Source organism: Apodemus sylvaticus, chromosome 12 (assembly GCF_947179515.1).
Source record: "Apodemus sylvaticus chromosome 12, mApoSyl1.1, whole genome shotgun sequence".
NCBI classification, from domain to species: domain Eukaryota; kingdom Metazoa; phylum Chordata; class Mammalia; order Rodentia; family Muridae; genus Apodemus; species Apodemus sylvaticus.
In genome coordinates, this window is record NC_067483.1 from 7,107,387 (window position 1) to 7,131,692 (window position 24,306).

A 24,306-nucleotide genomic window follows, 5' to 3' on the forward strand; every position below is an offset into this window, starting at 1 on the left:
AAACCCTTAGCCAAACTAACCAGGGGGCTCAGAGACAGTATCCAAATTAACAAAATTAGAAATGAAAAGGGAAATATAACAACAGAAACTGAGGAAATTAAAAAAAAATCATCAGATCCTATTACAAAAGCCTCTTCTCAACACAACTGGAGATCTGAAGGAAATGGACAATTTCTTAGATACCAAATACCAAAATTAAATCAGGATCAAATAGATCATCTAAACAGACCCATAACCACTAAAGAAATTGAAGGGGTAATACAAAGCCTTCTGACTGAAAAAAAGCACAGGACCAGATGGTTTTAGTGCAGTATTCTATCAGACCTTCAAAGAAGACTTAACACCAATACTCTTCAAATTATTTCCCCATACAGAAACAGAAGGAACACTACCCAACTCCTTCTATGAAGCCACAATTACACTAATACCAAAAACACACAAAGATCCAACTAAGAAAGAGAATTTCAGGACAATTTTCCTTATAAATATTGATGCAAAAATACTCAATAAAATTCTTGTCCACTGAATCCAAGAACACATCAAAGCAATCCTCCACCATGATCAAGTAGGCTTCATCACAGGGATCCAGGGATGGTTCAATATATGGAAATCCATGAATGCTATCCACTACATAACAAACTCAAAGAAAAAAATCACATGATCATTTCATTAGATGCTGAAAAGGCATTTGACACAATTCATCATCCTTTCATGCTAAAAGTCTTGGAAAGGACAGAAATTCAAGGCCCATATCTAAACACAGTAAAAGCAATATACAGCAAACCAGTAGCCAACATCAAACTAAATGGAGAGAAACTTGAAGCAATCCCACTAAAATCAGGGACTAGACAAGGCTGCCCCCTCTCTCCCTATCGTCTCTATATAGTTCTTGAAGACCTTGCTAGAGAAATTATACAATATAAGGAGGTCAAAGGGATACAAATTGGAAAGGAAAAAGTCAAACTATCACTATTTGCAGATGATATATGATAGTATAAGTAAGTGACCCAAAAAACTCTACCAGAACTCCTACAGCTGATAAACAACTTCATCAAAGTGGCTGGTTACAAAATCAACTCAAGTAAATTAGTAGACTCTCTATACTCAAATGATAAGCATACTGAGAAACAATTATGGAAATGACACCCTTCACATTAGCCACAAACAGTATAAAGTATCTTGGGGTGACTTTAACCTAACAAGTGAAAGACCTATATGACGAGAACATCAGATCTCTGAAGAAGGAAATGAAAGAAGACCTCAGAAAATGGAAAAATCTTCCATGCTCATGGATTGGCAGGATTAATATAGTTAAAATGGCCATCTTTCCAAAAGCAATCTACAGATTCAATGCAATCCCCATCAAAATCCCAACTCATTATTTCATAGAGTTAGAAAAAGCAATTCTCAAATTCATCTGATATAACAAAAAACCCAGTATAGCTAAAAGTATTCTCAATAGTAAAAGAACTTCTGAGGGAATAAATATCCCAGACCTCCAACATTACTCCAGAGTAATAGAGACAAAAACGGCATGGTATTGGTACAATGTCAGGCATGTGGATCAATAGAATAGGATTGAAGACCCAGAAATGAACCCACACACCCATGGTCACTTTATCGTTGACAAAGGAGATGAAAGCATCTGTGGAAAAAAAGATAGCCTTTTCAACAAATGGTCCTGGTTCAATTGGAGCTCAGCATGCAGAAGAATACGAATTGATTCATTCTTATCTCCTCGTACTAAGCTCAACTCCTTGTAGATCAAGGACCTCCACATAAAACCCGACACACTGAAACTAATAGTAAAGAAACTGGTTAAGACCCTTGAGGACATGGGCACAGGGGAAAAGTTCCTGAACAGAACACCAATAGCTTACACTCTAAGATCAAGAATAGACAAATGGGACCTCATAAAACTACAACGTTTCTGTAAGACAAAGGACACTGTCAAAAAGACAAATGTCAACCAACAGATTTGGAAAGGATCTTCACCAACCCTAAATCCAACAGAGGGCTATTATCTGATATATACAAATAACTCAAGAATGTAGAACCCAGAGAACCAAAGAACCCTATTAAAAAGTGGGGTGCAGAGCTAAACAAAGAATTTTCACATGAAGAATTTTGGATGGCTGAGAAGCATCTTAAGAAATGTTCAACATCATTAATCATTAGGGAAATGCAAATCAAAACAACCCTGAGATTTCACCTCACACCAGTCAGAATGGCTAAGGTCAAAAACTCAGGAGACAGCAGGTGTTGGCGAGGATGTGGAGAAAGAGGAGCACTCCTCCACTGCTGGTGGAATTGCAAGATGGTGCAACCACTTTGGAAATCAGCCTGGCAGTTCCTCAGAAATCTGGGCATGACACTTCCAGAGGACCCTGCTGCACCACTCCTAGGCATATACCCAGAGGATTCTCTGGCATGCAATAAAGCCACATGCTCCACTATGTTCATAGCAGCCCTATTTATAGTAGCCAGAAGCTGGAACGAACCCAGGTGTCCCTCAACGGAGGAATGGATACAAAAAAAATGTGGTATATTTATACAATGGAGTACTATTCAGCCATTATAAACAATGAATTCATGAAATTTTTAGACAAGTGAATGGAGCTAGAGAACATCATCCTATGTGATGTAACCCAGTCTCAAACGATCAATCATGGTATACACTCACTGATAAGTGGATATTAGCCTAGAAACATGGAATACCCAAGACATAATCCACATATTAAATGATGTCCAAGAAGAAAGGTGGAGTAGCCCCTTGTTCTGGAAAGACTCAGTGCAGTAGTATAGGGGAATACCAGAACAGGGAAGTGGCAAGAGGTAGATGGGGGACCAGGGGGAGAGAAGAGGGCTTATGTGACTTTCAGGGAGAGGGGAGCCTGAAAATGGGAAATCAATTGACATGTAAATAAAGAATATATCGAATAGAAGAAAAGGGAAAAAAAAGAATTAAACTTTACACAACCATGGTCTATACATGTGGATAATCTATGGATTTTTATGTGGCTTATAAACTATTCCATGTCTTTATAGTAAAGCTTACTGCACATCATTCAGTAGACTGTTCAGTTACTGTTGTTTTTCTCAGTTTTCTCTTGAATCATGACTTACTTCCAAGAAATAGTAGGTGCATTATGCATTACCTGCTTATTGATCCTAGAATATACTTTTTAGCAGATAAAATTTCTCAACTCCTATTTATACTTGAGTTGTTATCTGACTCTCAGCAGAGACAACATCTGGAGTGGGTCATAAGAGACTTCAATACTCTCCATCAATCATTGATCACCTTGAAATTTTTTCATTGTTGAGTTCACATATGTATGTGTGTTATAGTCAGGCATGCTGGGAATGGTAATCTCAGGATGGGATCCCACAGCTAAATCTTATTAGCCTGTTTGTGTGTGCGTATATATATATGTGTGTGTGTGTGTGTGTGTGTGTGTGTGTGTGTGTGTGTGTGTGTATGTGTGTGTGTGTGTGTATGTGTTTTGTATTGTGTTTGTGGTGCTCAGCATTTTGAGGGAGGATTTATCTGGCTTTAGAAAACAGTTAATTAGTGGCCAACCCTTGAGCTCAAGGTCATATCATAGATGAGGGGAGAATGTGTACAAATCCTTGGGTTCTGACAAAAGTACTAATGGACAAAGAAAGGAAGATGAAGAGAAAGTAGAAAAGAGATGGGGAGAACAAAGAGCAGGGGAAATTCTGAGAGCAGAAACCCCCCCCAAAAAAAAATTACTTTCTATATCTATCAGCTGCCTTAACTGAGACTCATTCTTGTTTAACACCCCATGCTGCAATTCGATTACATTTAGATTTACAACAGCAGTTCTCAACTGATCATGACCTGCTTTGTGGTGAACCAACTTTTAAAAAGATCACATACAAGAAATCTAGCATATTCAACAATTACATTGCAATTTTTAATGGCATCAAAATTATATTTATGAAAAATCATTGAATATAATTTTGAGGATTAGCGTCAGCACAAGATTAGGAACTGTATTAAAGGTAACAGCATTAGGAATATTGAGAAATATCTAGAATGTAAGTAGATGGCATGTGCACTTATCAGAGTAGATAAAATAGGTATATCAAATTTGCTATCATAGAAAAGAAATATTTTGGCTATAAAGCTGTTAATTGCAGTTGAGTCAATCAGTAAAATGCTTGACTTGCTACTGAGTGTTGCATGGACCCTGCTGAAGGGATAAATTCACACATTTCTCACCCCTGAAGCTGATCGAGCAGGGCAAGAGACTCTACAAGTTCTGTTGGTTGTGTGGGTATGAGGCTTGCTTATCTAATACTGTACATAATTTACTTTTTATTCCTCCTTTGGAAAATATTCTCCCTGTCAATGGCTCCATGATAATTAGAAGTAGCAGGAGTCTTGTAAGTAAGGGTCTATTTCAAGTTCTTAGAAAATTCTAAGTGCTGCAACCTTAAAAACAGATCTTAAGGCTGTGGAAAACAATTCTGAAAACAAAATGCAAAAATGTATGGTTTCTTAACTATGCAAGGTATAAGGATGCAGTATGAATTATAAGAGGGGCCTCATAGACCTAAAAGAACAAGGGGAGCTCCCCTAAAGAGTAAGCTTATCAGAAAGATTCAAAGGCAGGCAGATTTTTCTGTTCAAGCTCAGCCTGGGACAGAAAAATTTAGGTCCAGGAATGGTGGTCTCACAGGAGGATTCCACCAAGCTAGATTATTTTCTGTCTGTCTGCAGACAAAGACAGGTAGATTCTTAAGTTCAGTGTCTACCTGGAACAGAACAATTGTCATCAGGCATGCTGGGAATAGTTATCTCAGCATGGGATCCCACCAAGATGAAATTATTGTTTGTGCTTAAAACAGTGGGCAGATTTCTGAGTTTATTTTCTATATTTAAGAAAAAGTGCTTGCTGAATCTTTCTTTGGATCAAAGAAATAAGGTCATAACTTGCTGATTCATGGGATAATCAAAAGGGAACCTGGGGTAATGATTGAACTTATGTATAAGTAAAAAACTGGACTTTGGTCCCTAAAACCTGAACTATCTAGATAAGCTGTACCGAGATCCAGCAAGAGCAGAACACAGAGTTGTCATCTTGTACCACAAATGGACTTTCAGTCATTTCCCCCACATCTTCCAAACACTTCTTTTCAGGAACGCTTCCCTAACCTCAGCCTCATCCTTGGCACCTTGCAAGCATGAGAATCCAAGTTTGATCCTCAGAACCAATGGAAAATCTAGGTTATGTGGTGCATCCCTCTAATCCTTGTGATGATATATAATCAAATTTCTGGAAGCCCACAGGCAAGTTAGCCAAGTCTATAAGATGAAGCTACAAGCCAATGAAGAACTTTGTCTTAAATAAATTGGTGAAAATATCTATGTACTGTTCTCATACCTCTACATGCTGTGCTGTGCACGTGATCCAAAGTACTCACATTTCCATCCACATACACAAGCATACCCATACAAAGAGACAAAAATTTACACATGCACACACATTTATTTAGTGCACATAAATTTCAGAAGAGAAATAATGAGTCTTCCTTTGTAAGTAGAAAGGATGAGGGGGTAATAGTTGACATGAAAGAATAATGAGTGGATTAGATGGCTGGAAATGCTACAATGGTTAGAAATATGCCTTCTTTGATTGAGAAGAGCCTACTCAATCTTAAATTTGCATAGTCACTACCCAGTTGTTGGAAGTGTTTGGGAAGAATTAGGAAAAGTGATCTGGTTGGAAAAGGTAAGTCACTTGAGCCTGGCTCTGAGGTTTTAAAAGGCAGTTAACTCTCTCTGCCTCACACTTATTAACACATAAACTCTCTGCTATTGCTTCAGTACTATGTCTGCATTTCTGTTGCCTTGTTCCCTACCGTGATGGTTATGAGCTCTATCCACCTACAATTTTGAGCACAAATTAAAAGTACTTTTTGGGTCATAATATCCTATGACAATATAAAAGTAAATAAGACACCATGTTTCCTGACCAATAAGCATACATATACAGTCTACTGCTTGAGTTCAAAAAACAAAAAAAGGTCATTCCTGAGGGACAAGTACAGTCTTTTACTCTGAAATAATGATAAAACTTGAGGTTGTTAGAAATTCGAGTAAGAATACAGGCCAAGAGACAAAACCTCAATTGCACTGTCTTTTCTGTATCAATTTCAGTGATTCTCTTTTAAGCAAAAGATGTAAATCAATGGCATATACAAGCTGGTCACAAAGGAAGGCTTCATTATTTCTCTTCTGGGATTTACCTGCTATGAAGAGGATAAGATTTATCAACTCTAACATTTGGATTTGTTTATCTTTCTCTGTAGTTACTCCCATTCATAGATTTAAATAACTCTTCATACATCTTGTTAGGATCATTTTTCTTCTTGCAGAGGTGGTAACTGCAAGATCTATTGCACATTTTCTTGTGAGTGGCTTACTCAACAAGTTTAAAATTTGAGGAAGGGTAGCTGAGGAGATTTCTGGCAAAAATGCACCTCTTGATGAGGACTCATACAAAACTCAGTGTGATTTTTCTCCAAAGAAATTGCTCATGCCACTTCAAGATACTGACAGGGCACAATGACATAATGCATTGAGAACTATAATAATGGTTTTGTTTTTACACTGTCCTTTTTTTTTTTTTTTTTTTTTTTTTTTTTTTTTTTTTTTACAAAAAAGAAAAAATCTACAGAATACATTATTTTTATTGTAAGGAACATACAGACTATCCTAAATGGTGGATAATTTTATCAGGATTCATGCCATCACAATAACATTAACACTTGTGTACACGTGTTTATGTACATAAACACATACATTACACTACACTTAAATACACATCTATACACAGATGCACACATGCATGTACAGGCTCAGAAACATAACACAAACACATGTATACACATACATGCACACAGAGGCAATAAAAATATAATACACATGTATATTATATGCACACAGAGACACATTTATATAGTGTTAGAGTGCAAGCTGTAAGCGTGAGTTTTCTTCTTATCGCATGTGGATACTGGGGATTCAATTCAGGTTGCAATGCTTGTAAGAAGAGCCTGTATCTGATGAGCCGACTTTCTAACCTCACGTTGACGACTTTTCAAAGAGAAGAAATATTTACAAAATTCTGGTTAGTCTTCCATTAATAAATCAGATGGTAGTGTGCCTGATTTCTTTTTCTCTTTTCTTTTAATTTAATTTTATAATTTTTATTGGATATTTTATTTACTTATATTCTATTAATATTTTATTGAATATATTCCTCATTTACATTTCAAATGTTATACCCATTCTCAGTTTCACCACTCCCAGAAAAACACCAACCCACCTGTTCACTGCCTGCCTCCAAGAATATGCACCTCTACCCTACACATTGCCACCCACCACCCCTCAATTTCCTCATGTTGGGACATCTACTGAGTCTTCCTAGAACCAAGGATCTCTCCTCCTACTGATGCCCAACAAGGTATTCCTCTGACACTCTTTTGGCTGGAACCATGTATACCCCTTGGTTGATGGCTTAGTCCCTGGGAGCCCTGGGGCATCTGGTTGGCCAACATCTTTATTCTTCCCATGGGACTGCAAAACTTACCAGCTCCTCCCATCTGCCTTCTGACTCCTCCACTGGGAAGCCTATGTTCAGTCCATGGTTGGCTGCTAGCATCTGCCTCTGTATCTATAAGGCTCTGGCAGGGCCCCTCCAGAGACAACCATAACAGGTTCATTTAGATAGGCACTTCTTGTCATCCATTGTAGTTTTTGGGTTTGTTGACTGTTTGCAGGATGAATTACAAGGCAGAACAGTCTAGGGGTGGCCTTTCCTTCAATATCTGTTCCACACTTTGTCTCCATAATTGATTCTGTGAGTATTTTGTTCCCTTAATCAGAAGAACTGAAACACCCCTACTTTGGTCTTCCTTCTTCTTGAGCTTCCTGTGGTCTGTGAATTGTAACTTATTTAGAGCTTTTGGGCTAATATCAACTTATCAGTAAGTGCATAACATATGTGTTGTTTTGAAATTGGGATACCTCATTCAGGATGAAACTATAGTTCCATCCATTTGCCTTATTTCATGAGTTCATTTTTTAATAGCTGAATAGTACACCATTGTGTGTGTGTGTGTGTGTGTGTGTGTATATATATATATATATATATATATATATATATATATATATATATATCACAGTTTCTGTATCCATTCCTCTGTTGAAGGATACCTAGGATCTTTCCAGGTTCTGGTTATTATAAATAAGGCCACTATGAACATAGCGCCTTTATTACCTGTTGGGTCATTTTCTGGGTATATGCCCAGGAGTGGTATAGCTGGGTCCTAAGGAAGTACTATGAGCAACTTTTTGAGGAGCCACCAAACTGATTTCCAAAGTAGTTGTACCAGCTTACAATCCCACTAGCAATGGAGAAGTGTTCCTCTTTCTCCACATCCTATCGAGCATCTGCTGCTCCCTGAGTTTTTGACCTTCGACATTCTGACTGAGGTGAGGTGGAATCTCAGTGTGGTTTTGATTAGCATTTTCCTGAGAGCTAAGGATGCTGAAAATTTCATTAGGTGCTTCAGAGCCATTTGAGTTTCCTCAGTTGAAAATTCCCTGATTAGCTCTGTCCCCCATTTTTAATAGGGTTATTTGGCTCTCTAGAGTCTAACTTCTTGAGTTTTTTTTTTTTTTTTTTTTTTTTTTTTATATATATATATTGGATATTGTCCTCTCTCTCGGATGTAGGATTGATAGACTGTTTCCCAATCTGTTGGTTGCCTTTTGTCCTATTGACAGTGTCCTTTGCCTTACAGAAATTTTGTAGTTTTATGAGGTCCCATTTGTAGATTCTTGTTCTTAGAGCATGAGCCATTGATGTTCTATTGAGGAAATTTTTCCCTGTGCCCATGTGTTGGCTTTTTCCAACTTTCTCCTCTAAAAGCTTCAACACTGGTTTTATGTGGTGGTCCTTGATCCACTTGGTCCTGAGCTTTGTACAAGGAGATAAGAATGGATCAATTTGTATTTTTCTGCATGATGAATTCCAGTTGATCCAGCATGATTTGTTAAAAATGCTGTCTATTTTTTTCACTTGCTGTTTTTAGTACCTTTGTAAAATATCAAGTGACCATAGGTGTGTTGGTTTATTTCTGGGTCTTCAGTTCTATTCCATTAATCTTCCTGCCTGTCTCTATACCAATACCATACAGTTTTTATCACTATTTGCTCTGTAGTAGAGCTTGAGGTCAGGGATGGCAATTCCCCCAGGAGACCCTTTGTTGTGCAGAAGAGTTTTGGCTATCCTGGGTATTTTGTTATTACAAATGTATTTGCAGATTGCTCTTTCTAGCTTTATGAAGAGTTGATTTGGAATTTTGATGGGAATTGCCTACATTGCTTTAAGCAAGATGGCCATTTTTACTATATTAATCCTAATCCTTGAGCATGGGAGATTTTTCCATCATTTCATATCTTCTACTATTCCTTTCTTCAGAGGCTTGAAGTTCTTGTAATACAGACCTTTCACCTGCTTGGTTAGAGTGACACCAAGGTATGTAATATAATTTGTAACAATTGTGAAGGGTATCATTTCCCTACTTTTTTCTTGGCATGTTTATCCTTTGTATAGAGGAAGGCTACTGATTTGTTTGAGTTAATTTTATCTCCAGCCACATTGCTGAAGTTGTTTGTCAGCTTAGGAGTTCTCTGGTGGAATTTTTGGGGTCACTTAAGTATACAATCATATTATCTATAAATAGTGATATTTTGACTTCCCCCTTTCCAATTTGTATGCTTTTGCCATCCTTTTGTTGTCTAATTGCTCTGACTAGGATTTCATAGGGAGAGAGTGTGCAGCCTTGTCTGGGTCCCGATTGGTTTATAGTATATTGCTTTCACTATGTTTAGGAATGGCCTTGAATTTCTGATCTCTCCAAGACTTTTATCATGAAGGAATGTTGAATGTTATCTAAAGCTCTTTCAGCATCTAATGAAATGACCATGTGGTTTTTGTTTTGAGTTTGTTTATGTAGTCGACTACATTGATGGATTTTCATATAAAGAACCATCCCTGCATCCATGGGATGAAACCTACTTGATTGTGGTGAATTATTGTTTTAATGCATTCTTAGATTCAGTTGGCCAGAATTTTGTTGAGAATTTTTGCATAGATGCTCATTAGCAAAATTGGCCTGAAGTTCTCTTCCCTTGTTTGGTTTCTGTTTGGATTAGGCAGAAGTGTTACTGTGACTTCATAGAATAAATTAGATAATGTTCCTTGTGTTTCTATTTTGTAGAACAGTTTGAAGACTATTGGTATTAGCTCTTCTTTGAATATCTGATAGAATTCCCCACTAAACCTAATCCCCACTAAAGTTCATCTGGTCCTGGCCTTCCTTTGGAGGATGGGGAGACTATTACCAACTGCTTCTATTTTCTCAGGACTTATGGGATTATTTAGATGGTTTATCTGATCATCTTTTAACATTGGCACATGGAATGTATCTAGAAAATTGTCCATTTCATCCAGATTTTCCAATTTCATTGAGTATAAGCTTTTGTAATAGGATCTGATGATTTTTTGAATTTCCACAAATTCTGTTGTTCTGTCTCATTCATTCCTGATTTTATTAATTTGGGTAGTGTCTCTGAGTTATCTGGTTGATCTTGCTAGGGGTTTATCTTTCTTGTTGATTTTCTCAAAGTACCAGCCCCTGGTTTTGTTGCCTCTTTGTGTAGTTCTTCTTGCTTTTATTTGATTGATTTTGTCCCTGAGTTTGATTATTTCCTGCTGTCTACTACTCTTGGGTTCACTTGCTTCTTTTTATTCTAGAGCTTTCTGGCATGTTGTAAAGCTGCTAGTGTAAGCTTTCTCCATTTACTTTTTGGAGGCATATAAAGCTATCAGTTTTCCTCTTAGCATTGCATTCATTGTTTTGGTATGATGTGTCCTCTTTTTCATTAAATTCAAAAAGTCTTTAATTTCTTTATTTCATCTTTGACCAAGTTATCATTGAATAGAGCATTGGTAAATGTCCACATGATGTGTGTTTTCCATCATTTTTATTTGAACTTAAGACCAAACTTAGGATGTTGTGATCTGACAGGGTGCATGGAATTATTTCAATATTCCTGTATCTCTTGAGTCTGTTTTGTGACCAATTATATCGTCAGTTTTGGAGAAGGTACTGAGGTCCTGAGAAGAATGTATATTGTTTTGCATGAGGATGGAATATTTTATAAATATCTGTTACATCAATTTGGTCCATAACTTCAGTTAGTTTCACTGTCTCTCTGTTTAGTTTCTTTTTCCATGATTTGTCCATTGTTGAGAGTGGGGAGTTAAAGTCTCCCATTCTTATTATGTGGGGTGCAATCTGTGATTTGAGCTTTAGTAAAGTTTCTTTATGAATGTGGGTGCCCTTGCATTTGGAGAATAGATGTTCAGAATTGATAGTTCATCTTGGCACATTTTCCTTTGACCAGTATGAAGTGTCCCTCCTTATCTTTTTCGATAACTTTTGGTTGAAAATCCATTTTATCCTATATAAGAATGACCACTCCAGCTTATTTCTTGGGACTAATTGCTTGGAATATGGTTTTCCAACTTCAACTCTGAGGAAATGAGTGTCTTTGTCACTGAGGCTGGTTTCTTGTATACAACAAAATCTTGAGTCCTATTTATGTATCTAGTCTTTTTTATTGGGCAATTGAGACCATTGATGTTAAGAGATATTAAGGAAAAGTGATTGCTGCTTCCTGTTATCTTCTTTGTTAAAGGTGAAATTCTGTTTGTATGGCTATCTTCCTTTGGGTTTATTCAAGGAAAATTACTTCATTGCTTTTTCTAGGGTATAGCTTCCCTCCTTGTGTTGGTATTTTCCACCCACTATTCTTTGTAGAGCTGGATTTGTGAAAAGATGTTGTGTAAATTTGATTTTGTCATGGTATGTATTGTTTTCTTCATCTATGGTAATTGAGAATTTTGCTGGGTATATTAGTCTGGGCTGACTTTTATGTTCTCTTATGGTCTGTATGACATCGGCCCAGGAACTTTTAGCCTTCATAGTTTCAGGTGAGAACTCTGGTGTAGTTCTGACAGATCTGCCTTTATATGTTGCTTGACCTTTTTCCCTTACTGCTTTTAATATTCTTTCTTTGTTTATCAGATTTGATGTTTTGTTTATTATGTGTTGGGAGGAATTTCTCTTCTGGTCCAGTCTTTTTTGTGTTCTGTAGGCTTCTGCTATGTTCATGGGCATCTCTTTCTTTAGGATAGAGAAGTTTCTCCTAAAATTTTGTTGAAGATATGTTCTGTCCCATTAAGTTGTAAATCCTTGCTCTCTTCTATACCTATAATCCTTAAGTTTGACCTCATTTTGTCCTGGATTTCATGGATGTTTTGGGTTAAAAGCTTTTTGCATTTTGTATTTTCTTTTACTGTTGAGTCAATGTTTTATATGGTACCTTCAGCATCTGAGTTTCTTTTGTTTATTTCTTGTATTCTGATCTATGACTCCTGAATTCTTTCCAAGGTTTCTATCTCCAGAGATGCCTTACTTTGTGATCTATTTTTTGTTTATACTTCTATTATTCCATACTGGGTATATTGTTCAGTTCCTTCACTTATTTGCTTGTGTTTTCCTGATGTTCTTTTAGGGATTTTTGTGTTTCCTCTTTAAGAACTTCTACCTGTTGACCCATATTCTCCTGTATTTCTTTAAGGGAGTTATTTATTCCCTTCTTTAAGTCCTCTCTCAGGATGATGAGATATGATTTTAAATCCAGCTCTTGCTTTTCCAGTGTGTTGGCATATGCAGGATTTGTCATTGTGGAAGAACTGGGTTCTGATGGTACAATGTTGCCTTGGTTTCTGTTGGTAATGATCTTGCATTTCCCTTTTGCCATCTATTTTTCTCTGGTGTTAGCTGGTCTTAGTGTCTCTGATTGTGGCTTATCAGTCCTGTAAGTCTGTGTATCTATACTCCAATGATTCCTGTTCTCTCTGTGCACACAGGTATGTTGGCTCTCCTTGGAGACCAGCTCTCAAATGTTCCCAGGACTGTCTGCACTCCAAATGCCCTGAATGTGGCTGATTCTCAAATGCCCTGAGTGTGATTGGTTCTCAAAAGCCCTGAGTGCGGCTGGTTCTCTAGGAAGTATCAGCAGATGGCGTCTTCACTTTGGCAGACCTGGCAAGATTCTGCCACCTCAGAAAGGGCTGGTGGTAGTGGAAGTGGGAGAAGGATTGGAAGGGGACTTCTATTCGGAAGGGCAGGGCTTTTGCTGGTTGATGGGTATAAAGTCCTGCTGGACCCCCGGCAACAGCTCTGGGTCTCCATAGATGTGTGTTGGATGGGGGTTCTTCCCAAATGGCCTGAGTGGCTGGTTCTCTAGGAAGTATGAGGAGATGATGTCTTCACTGTTGCAGACCTGGCAAGGTTCTGCCACAGCTGAAAGGGCTGGAAGCAGCCTTGGTTTTATTTGTTTGTTTTATTTTGTTTTGTTCTGTTTTGTTTTTAATTTATTTACATTTCAACCCTTACTTGATTTGCCCCTCGCCTGCAAAACTCCTCTCCTATCCCTGGTTCCCCTGCTTCTATGAGGGCGTTCTTCTACTCACCTATCCACCCACTCCTACCTCCCGCCTTCTATTCTGCTGCACTGGTGCATCTATCAAACCTTCATGGGACCAAGGACTTCTCCCACTGATGCTTGACAAGGCCATCCTCTGCTACATACACAGCCAGAGCCATGTGTACTCCTTGGTTTGTGACTTAGTCCCTGGGAGCTCTGGGAGGGGGTGTCTGGTTGGTTGATATTGTTCTTTCTATGGGGTTGCAAACCCCTTCAGTTCCTTCAATCCTTTCTCTAATTCTCTAATTCTCTAACACTCAGTGCAGCTTCCACATCTGTATTTGTAAGACTCTGGCAGTGCCACTCAGGAAACTAAAGAATAAGAAAGACCAAAGTGTGGGTTATTTTGTCCTTCTTAGAAAGGGGATCAAAATATTCATGGGAACAAATATGGAGGCAAAGTGCAGAGAAGAGACTGAAGAAAAGATTGAAGATGTTCCACCTGGGGATTCATCCGAGACACAGTCACCAAACTCCAACACTATTGTGGATGCTAAGAAAGGTGTGCTTACTTTCTTATAAGCTTCATTCCAGACCCTAGCCAATCACATTTTTTGATTTGTTACTTTTCTTCTTGACTTATGTAGGGTTGTTAAGGAGCTATTTTTCCCAATTATAACATTCCTTCCTAGAGAGGCTTATCAGGAGTAGGGATATAAACAAAATTGTCATGATTCATGAACTAGTCACAAGTCCCTCCAAAAAATTACAGAACTAATAATAGTTGTTGAAATAGAATATGCTTTAACCCAAGCTCTTTTCCAAAAATGCATGTAACATGGTTCAGGGACTTGCTGGATGCAGCTTTTCTGAGTCATCTTCTAGTCCAGACTGAGCAGTCAGTGAGGCATCTACTTGAGCCACTCATTTTGTTATGAGCATGCCTCTTGTATAGTCATATATGAAATAGGAAACTCTGTCTCAGTAAGAGACTTGAGTGTAATTACTTTTATTCTTTTAGGAGTTTATTACCTTTCTTTAACATCTCAATCTTGACATGCAAGTTCCTTAAGAATTAAAATAATTCCATTACCTCTAATATAGCAATCTCAAGCATGCTTGTGTTATACTAGACATTCCACTAAGTTCTCCTAATTCTCAATAGACAAGAAAATGGTGATGCTACCCTTCATTGCACACCATGGAGAAATCAACTTCACAAAGATCATTTTGGTTCTATTAAAGAGTCAGACATAGAAGAGATAGGGTGAGATAAGATCTGATCCTTGGCAATACTATAAGAACTCCCATCCAGGAATATGTGTGCTGAGTAATTATACTGAATAACTGGCGTTAATACTACAACAAATAGACTTTCTTCTGCTTCTCTTTTACATACTTTCCTATTCAGAATAATATACACACCTTCATTTATGCTATTGGATCCTACATCATTCTTCTTGACAGCAAAGATAATGCATTGGATGATGTATGTAGAGGTAATTTGGTATAGTGTGTCTCATTTGGCCCTAGTATAGGGTGAGTTCATTAGGATTCTTCTTCCTTGGATTGAATATGAATCAACTCATAAAAGGTAATGCCTTCATTTCAAACCTTATCTTATTATAAGGTATTTAATCTAATCAGAAATACAGTGAATTGTACAAACATGTTAATAGGACTGGAGGAGACAGCTCAAGAGAGTTGTAGGCAATGTCAGTCTAAGAAGCATGCCCATTTCTATTATGCTTCACTCTCCAGGGAATCCCTTGTTAAAAACGACTGTGCCTTATTGAGTTTGTCATATCAAACCTGAAAAGAGGTGAAATGCTGTTGGGGACATCTTATTCTGTAGCTTTATTTCTCAGTGTCAGGTACATTTGCAGATATCATCTTGTCAAAGCAATTAAGTCAGCATTTTCATTTTTGTGTCAGTTATGTAATGAATAAATGAATGAATGAGTGAATGTTTTGCTTAGTTATTCTATTGTTTCCTATTTAGTTGCTGTGATAAAATATCCCAGCAAAAGCAACCAGTAAGAAAGGGCTTATTCAGTTTACAATTCCAGGTTAGACTCATTTACTGGGTAAAGTAGAGGCAAGTTCAGCGGGAACCTGAAGAAACTCCTCATATCTGCAGTCACAAACAGAGAGAAAATGTGTATCTAAATATTTATTCACAACTCATCTTCTCCTCTTTTTTACAGAGGAACCAAGTAAAAAATGTTGATTTCTTCTAGAAAATTGCCTTTATGTCTGTATCTATGAAAAAGTCTAGGAGTCCACCTTTTTCCACGATCTCCTTTAGTTCTCTTGCTGCAAGCACTGAATTGGCCAAATATAACCCTGGTTTACCAAAAATTAGTACATTTATGATTTTGCTATTGCTATGCTTCATTTCCGTATCTTCCTTCATTTCCAATTCCCTTCTTTTATCCCACTCCTTCCTTCCAACTTCTCTTTTCTTATATCTTTGAATATTTAACAATTAATTTACAAAGTCACAGGAATGACTTTGCTCAAATAAGTAAATAGCATACAGAAGCTTACTTGTCATAGTAAAATATAATTGTTAATTTGACAAATCCAGAATCCCACAGGAGACAAGCCTTTTGCATAGGTGAAAGGGAGTTTCTAGACTGTGTTTATTGAGGTAGGAAGATATACTCTAAATGTGGATGACACCATTTTCATTGGCTTTTCTGGACTGAATATAAAAGGGAGGGGGGAGGAAGAAAGAGAGAGAGAATAAAAAAGGCAGGAGACTGAGACAGAGACACAGAAACAGAGAGACACAGAGGGAGACAGAGAGTGACAGAGAGAGACAGAAAGACCAAAGCACCAACATTCATGTTCCACGGCTTCCTGACTAGGGTTACCATGAGCTCAGCTGCCTCAATTGCCTACATAAAATAAAGAAACATAATAAGGAGGCAACAGCAGAAATAAGAATCACAGACTCAATTTCACAAGAGCAAGATGCCATACCAAACTGTGAAAGAGTGAGCCTTTTCCCTTGCTGTTCTCAGTACAACGGCATGTGGCCTGCATGGAGTAGAACTGTCAGTCTTGAACTTCATTTAAATCCTTATGGCAGCTATTTGTCAACCAAATCTCATCCAGAATACTAACTCAAAGCACAAAGGTAAACTTAGAATTTCAGACCTCTAGTACTCCCATAGCAGATGGGAGGTTTGACATGGCAGCCACCTGTAGTCCTGTCACTCTGGAGACAAAGACAACACACACACACACACACACAAACACACACACACATAGTGAGTGAGAGTGAGAGAGAGAGAGAGAGAGAGAGAGAGAGAGAGAGAGAGAGAGAGAGATGAAACTGTTATTATTCTCAATGGTGAGATAATACCTCAGCGAAATCATAATATACTTTAAAAGCCATATTCCATAAAATCTCTTATATCTAGCTAAGTCAATGTATGGGCTTATTGACAATACATTGTCAGGGCAATATTACAAATATCCCTAGCTATCATGGTAACAAAACACTGTTGAGTTGCAATATTGATTCTGAAAATCCATCTGGAAATGTGCCATTGATCAGCAGTTTTCATAATGTCAGATTGAAGAAACAAGGCATTGCCAGAAACTATATCCAATTTAATAAGATATCCTGTGTCTGGAATACAGAAAGTACTCATGTTCATTGTTGAAGTCTGTAGATTTGAAGAGTTGGCCCAAGTCACTGTCTCTACATTTCCTAGTGATAGATTCCATCCTAGAATTGTAACCTAAGTAAGATTTTTCTTCCCTGTTGCTTTTGTGGGGTATTTTATTATAGCAACTAGACAGGAAACTAGGGGAATGACTAAGAAAAACATTCATTCATTCACTCATTCATTCATTCATTTATTGTTCTGATGAATTAAACAAAAGTGAAAATGTTGGGAGTAAAATTGCTACTGGTCAGATGGAACTTATAAATGTACCTGGTACTGAATGTTACAACAATGAGACATAACATAGCAGACTAAATTGACTGCCACCAGTGTTCTTTTTTTCCTCACCTTTTCAGTTTCATAAAGACAAATTCAATAAGTCATAGTAATTTCTAAGATGGGATTCACTGGAGACAGAAGCATGACAGAAGTAGCATGCTCCTTAGACTACAATGCTCATTAGCTACAATGATGTTAAGATGTCTCTTTCAATCCTATCCATAGGCTGGCACAATTAATTGCATCTCTGGTCAATTTAAATGTCTGGTGATAAAAATTTGAAACAAGCCACTGTTATCTCTTTTCACTTTTAACTTGCACAAATTTCATCTTATAAATGTTCTTCTAATAGTTGGGTAGCTATAAGCATGTAGAAAATACATTCTTTAGATTCTGCTTCAGCCAGAAAGATTCATAAATATTGTCTGACAATAAATTAGAACTTCACATTGAGTATAATTTATTAAATCTGTAAAAAAAACTTTATCTGAATCCAACAAAAAGGGGACACTAAATCGTGATGGTGAGTAGACTTCCTAAAAGAAATAAAATATGATGTTTAAATAGACTAAGGAAACAAAATAAATTTATTTATTTTTCCCAGAGATAAATCATATTACTTGCAGGAGTTACTCAAGAACCCATAATCATAAGAATGTTTTAATTCATTCATTCTCCACTTCTACTAGATATATAAAACAACAATAAAAATGAAGATACATGAATGTTGGATGATGAAATAAAAATGTCTTATATTCTAGTATCTCCTTTCATTTAGTAAGTAGGTTTTCAATGATGATATTCAAAAATCACAGTATCTCAAATATAGAGGAAGCACATAAGAAATGTACATAGAATAATATTAGAATTGCATGACTGCTGGTGAGCTAAAAATGTGGGTGTTGGTAGAAAACAAAGGTGAAGAAAGACATGTAGAATAGGTATTCTGCAATTTATGTATAGCTCTGTTGAAGTGTCCAGCTTCAAGTTTTACCCAGAAGCACACACCCTTAGCTTTTATACTATTTAAACTAAGCAATATCAGTATTTAAAACAGTAACTTGTTTTTTAATAGATTTTCTTTGGCAGCTCTGTAATTCAGTTTTCAAATGCTTAAATTCTAAATTACATTGCAAAGATTGGCCTTATTGTTAAAGTTAGACTAAAATATCTAAAATATTCTTGAATCACACATACAGCACATATACATGCATATACATGAAGTACACACACTCACACATACACATGATTACTATGGAAAGTAGTGACATATTTCTATCTCTACTATCAGACAAGTATGTCTGAATAGAATTACCTTCTCAATGGCTATTAATGGAGGAAATGAGTGAGGAAGAAGAGAAGAAAAGATAGGGAAATAAAGGAGAAAACAAATTCAGACCACAATTTCTGAATTCATCCAGTCCAATTACTCTCAGTGGCCAACTTTACAGAGGATATATTGGTACTAGTGCTCACTGAGAGAATGAGCAGTTCAGAGACCAGGTTGTTTCTCTGGGTAAAATCAAGGTAACTCTTACTCAGCAATGGTTTTTCATTGAATATCAAAATATGCCTGAATTTTAAAGGAGCAACAAAGCTACGAATATAGCCCATTTATCAGAATACTTGCATGCTATACCTATAGCTATGGGTTTCATCACTAGGCATGCTGCTGAACATGTGAAATCTCAGTATTTCTCCAAATTGGGGTTGTGCACATCTGTAATACCCTAATATTAATTACTAATTAACAAACTGTTCTACAGTTGTAGTATAAATATATGGAGGCCTTTTTTCAATAGAGAGTCCTTCTTTCAAGTGACTATAATTTGGGTTGGGATGACAAAGAACAAAGCCAGCATACAGTCTGATGTTTACAAGTGGACACTGAAGTTAATTGGTTTAGTCAAACTAATTGAGCACACTGTTAACAATAGTCATCAGGAATCAGGGATCAATAAGAAGTCTGATTAGCTGGAAAATCTATTCCTACACTGTAAACCTTTACTGTTATCCAACACATAAAATTCCATATATGTTGTCTGTAAACAACAAACACAAGTAGAAAAAATTGCAACAAAAGAGCATGAAGGACCCTAAATTTGTGAAAGAGTAATACAAACTATTGGATGACCATGATGCTAGAATATACAATTTATAAAATTTAATTTATGGTGATAAATAATACTATTTTCACTATTTTCTAGTTGTAAAATAATAGGAATTGTCTTTGAGACAGAGGACAGAACCATTTAGTTAGTATTTAGCATGAAGTATAATCTATAATGCCTCTTACCTACAAACAACTGGCTATTCAGCTGAAGCAGAACATGGCCTTCCTCTGCGGCCTCCCTCATACTCTTTGGAAGGTTGTCCACCTGCAATGAGGTCTCCTTGATGTTTCTCTCAGCCTGAATGTAATGCCATTGGTTGTCATTCAGAGGATAAGTAGACTGGACAAGGAGCTCGATAGGACCATTCCCAACATCAATGGCGAATATGACCTCAGAAGGAGCTGCAGAAAGAAAGAAAGAAAGAAAGAAAGAAAGAAAGAAAGAAAGAAAGAAAGAAAGAAAGAAAGAAAGAAAGAAAGAAAGAAAGAAAGAAAGAAAGAAAGAAAGGAAAGAAGGAAGGAAGGAAGAGAAAGAAAGGAAGGAAGGAAGGAAGGAAGGAAGAAAGAAGGAAAGAAAGAAAGAAAGAAAGAAAGAAAGAAAGAAAGAAAGAAAGAAAGAAACAAAGAAACAAAGAAACAAAGAAACAAAGAAAGAAAGGAAGGAAGGAAGGAAGAAAGAAAGGAAGAAAGAATGATAAAATACACTGTCAGTATGTTGCATGCACAACCATGTTCCTAATGTTTAGTGAAAGGGATGATCTTTATGATATGATATCTTTATGAATGTGAAGAGGACATTTCTGAGCTCCTGTAGCACTGTCACTATCAATATTATTAGAATCTATAGACTAAGGATGTATGTGCTTTTTGTCCTTCTTAATTCAGTGATTCCTACTTGTTCAATACAGCAGGGACCTGGGGCATCTATGCCTGTCTGATACTCTGCTGAAGTTCTGGGTTTCTTGTTCTACCCTGATTTTACCTGTGTTTTCCTGTATACATGGGATTAGCTAAGCATCTCTAAGGGCAATCAAATTCATAAAAGAAATATTACTAAAGCTTAAATCACATGTCAAAACACTCACATCAGTAGTGTCAGACTTCAACACACCATGCTCACCAATGGACATATTGAGGCAGAAACTAAACAGAAAATAATGACACTAACTGACATTATGAATCAAATAGACCTATCAACAGAATATTTCACCCAAAGACACAAACAACAAAATACCTTCTTCTCAGCACTATGTGGTACCTTCTCCAAAACTGACCATATAGTCCATCAAAAAGTAAGCCACAACAGATTTAATAACAGTGAAATAACTACTGTATCATATCAGAAAACTATGGATTAAAGCTGGAATTTAAAAACAGCAGAATTCTATAAACTCATTGAAATTGAACAACATTCCACTGGATGATTACTGGGTCATGAAAGAAATAAAGAAGGAATTTAGAGACTTTCTAGAATTCAATGAAAATGAAGGCAAAATGTACTTAAAATAATGGGAATTGTTGACGGTAACACTAGCCATTTTTTTCCACCTATTTTCAGTAACCCAGAACAATTGTAAAAAAAAAAAACTGCTTGATTTTGGCATAAAAATAGACATTTTAATGAATAGAATAGAATAGAAGACCAGAAATAAACCCACACGTTGATAGACACTTGTTGTTTGAAAAAGAAGCCAAAACTATAGAGTGGAAAAATGAAACAACTTCACAAATGGTGCTGCTGTAACTGGATGTCTGTATGTCAAAGAATGCAAATAGATTCAAAACTACCACTCTTTGCAAAACTCAAGTTCATGTGAATCAAACACCTCAACAAAAGACCAGACACAATAAATCTAACAGAGATGAAATTGAGAAACTGCATTGAACTGCATTGGCACAGGAAACTAGTTCCAGAACAGAACACAAACAATTCAGGTACTAAGATCAACAATTAACAAAAGGTCTTCATTAAAATGAAAACACTGGAAAAGTTAAGGATATCATAAATAAGATAAAATGGCAGCTAAGAGGATTGAAAAGGACATATCTGACATAGGGCTAATATCCAAAATACATAAAAAAGTCAAAAAGTTAGACATTTACAAACCTAATAACCCTATTAAAAATAGGGTACAGAGTCAAAGAGAGAATTCTGTGTAGAAGAATCTCAAATGGCCAAGAAGGACCTAAAGACAATTTCAAGATTCATAGTCTTTAGCAAAATTAAAAGATGAATGAACTATGAAATTCCATTTTACTCAAATTACAGCACATGCTGGAAAGGATGTGGAAAAAAAGAAACACTCCCTCATTGCTGGTGGGAATGTACACATATACAACCACTTTAGGAATAAATTTGACAATTTCTCAGTAAATTGGGAATTGTTCTACCTTAAGAGCCAGGTTACCATTCTGGGGGAATATACCTAAAATATGTCCCACAATACCACTGGGACACTTGCTCAACTATGTACATAACAGTTTATTCGTAATAGCCAGAAACTGGAAACATCCTAAATATTCTTCCACTGAAGAATAGATGATGAAACTGTGATACATATACACAGCAGAAAACTATTAAGCTTAATAGTCGAATAAAAGTAAAGATTCATGAAATTTGAAGGAAAGTTGATGAAACTTTAGAATACCATTCTGAGTGAGGTAATGCAGATCTAGCACTACAAGTATGTTAGGTACTAACTTATGATTGGACCTCAGCCTTAAGGGCAGGAAAACCATGCTATGATCAGTGGACCCAACGAAACTGAGAAATATGGAGGGCCCAAAGAATGATGTGTGTATCTCACTCAGAAGGAGAAACAAAATAGCCATAGGATGTGGATGAAGAGAGAGAAATTTTTGGGAAATCAAGTATCAGGGACACAATAGGGCTTGGAGTGAGAACAGAAATCAGTGGGGATGCATCTCTGGGAAAAGTTAAGACGGGGGGGGGGGGAAGGTTACAAGGAGTCTCTGTGGGTGACCCTTGTTGAGATTCTTACCAGTTGGGTATCTAGAGACTGAAGTGGTCACTTCCTTTAACCAGAGTGGGTGCCTCAGAATAATCATGTTTGATTCCCATGATTATCCATTTCTGACAATACCCATAGCTGATGGGGGAACCTACTGCTTTTTACTTTTCTCTAAGGTCTTAGTGGGACCTAGGATCTTCCTCAGGTAGGCAAGGCGTTGGCATGTGTTTCTTCTGGGTCATGGTCACTGAGAAGAAGGTGCTCAGGAGAACTGCAAATCGGCAAAACCATTTGGATAACAGGTGAGAAGGGATTTTCCTTCAGAGGGAGAGCTAGTTTTAGCCTAAAGGAGATACTTAGAAGTGTGAAGAGGGAGAAAATTGGTCACATCTTACTTTGTGGAAGATTTTAATCAGAGGTAATGTGAGCATCATTTCCTCTGCAAACCTTAACCACTACCAGTGAATTCTCATCCTTATGTGTGCCAGTAAAAATGAATTTTATAGTTAGCCAAATGCATCATAGGGACATCTGAGAGCCACTAATTCTGTAATGTACAAGTAAGTAATGAATATATAAAGAAATATGTCAAATAGTTCATAGGGGGAACAAGTTTGCAGAATATGTATGAATATATACATATATACATATATGCATATGTTTGTATAATACATATGATCATGTACTGGCTAGTTTCATGTGTCAACTTGACACAGGCTGGAGTTATCACAGAGAAAGTAGTTTCAGTTGGGGAAGTGCCTCCATGAGATACAGTTGTGGGGCATTTTCTCAATTAGTGATCAAGTAGGGAGGGCCCCTTGTGGGTGGTACCACCTTTGGGCTGGTGCTCTCGGGTTCTATAAGAGAGCAAGCTGAGCAAGCCAGGGGAAGCAAGACAGTAAGAAACATCCCTCCATGGCCTCTGCATCACCTCCTGCTTCCTGACCTGCTTGAGTTCCAGTCCTGACTTCCTTTAGTGATGAACTGCAACATGGCAGTGTAAGCTCAATAAACCTTTTCCTCCCCAACTTGCTTCTTGATCATGATGTTTGTGCAGGAATATGAACCCTGACTAAGACACATATGTTTATTATATATAGTATATGTATAAAATATGTATATTAGATTCAATAATCTAGGCTATTTTAATGATGTCTTGGTAGTACACTCTGGAAGATGACTTAAACAATAAAGCACTGGTGTCAAAAGCATGAATATCTGAGATTGATCCCTAGGATCCACATGAAATGGCCAGGCATAGCACATGCCTTTACAGTCCCAGCACTAGGGAAGTAGATAAAATAGGATCCCTGAAGCACACTGATAGTCAATCCAACAAGCAAATGAGAGAATCTATAAAAATGAAGGAGGATGGCATTTTTATGAATGATACTAAACATGATTGTTTGGCTGTTTACACACACAATGGAAGGAAGAGAAAAGGGGATAGACAGTGGAGGAGACATTTTCCACAATATTGGGCCATGCCAAGGTATCAAATCTCTTCCAAGCCAGTGTGAGTTTACTATGAAAACCTCTTATTTCTGACAATACAATTATGAACACATTGACTCAGACCTAAATACACAGTGGTTGTCTTCTTTTTCATAGATGGCAGATCATAAACTGAAGTTACTGAAACTGCAACATCTTAGTTGG

At 37.0% G+C, this 24,306-nt stretch overlaps 1 protein-coding gene across 2 annotated transcripts in view; it reads right to left on the minus strand.

The window, feature by feature from the left end:
- The window catches only part of LOC127697709 (contactin-associated protein like 5-2), a 909,987-nt gene that overhangs the window by 160,101 nt on the left and 725,580 nt on the right, over positions 1–24,306 (minus strand). For both annotated transcript variants that reach the window (XM_052201021.1, XM_052201020.1), the window contains exon 17: positions 19,859–20,077. In XM_052201021.1, coding sequence (XP_052056981.1) covers positions 19,859–20,077 — 219 coding nt within the window. The remainder of the gene's footprint in view (positions 1–19,858; positions 20,078–24,306) is intronic.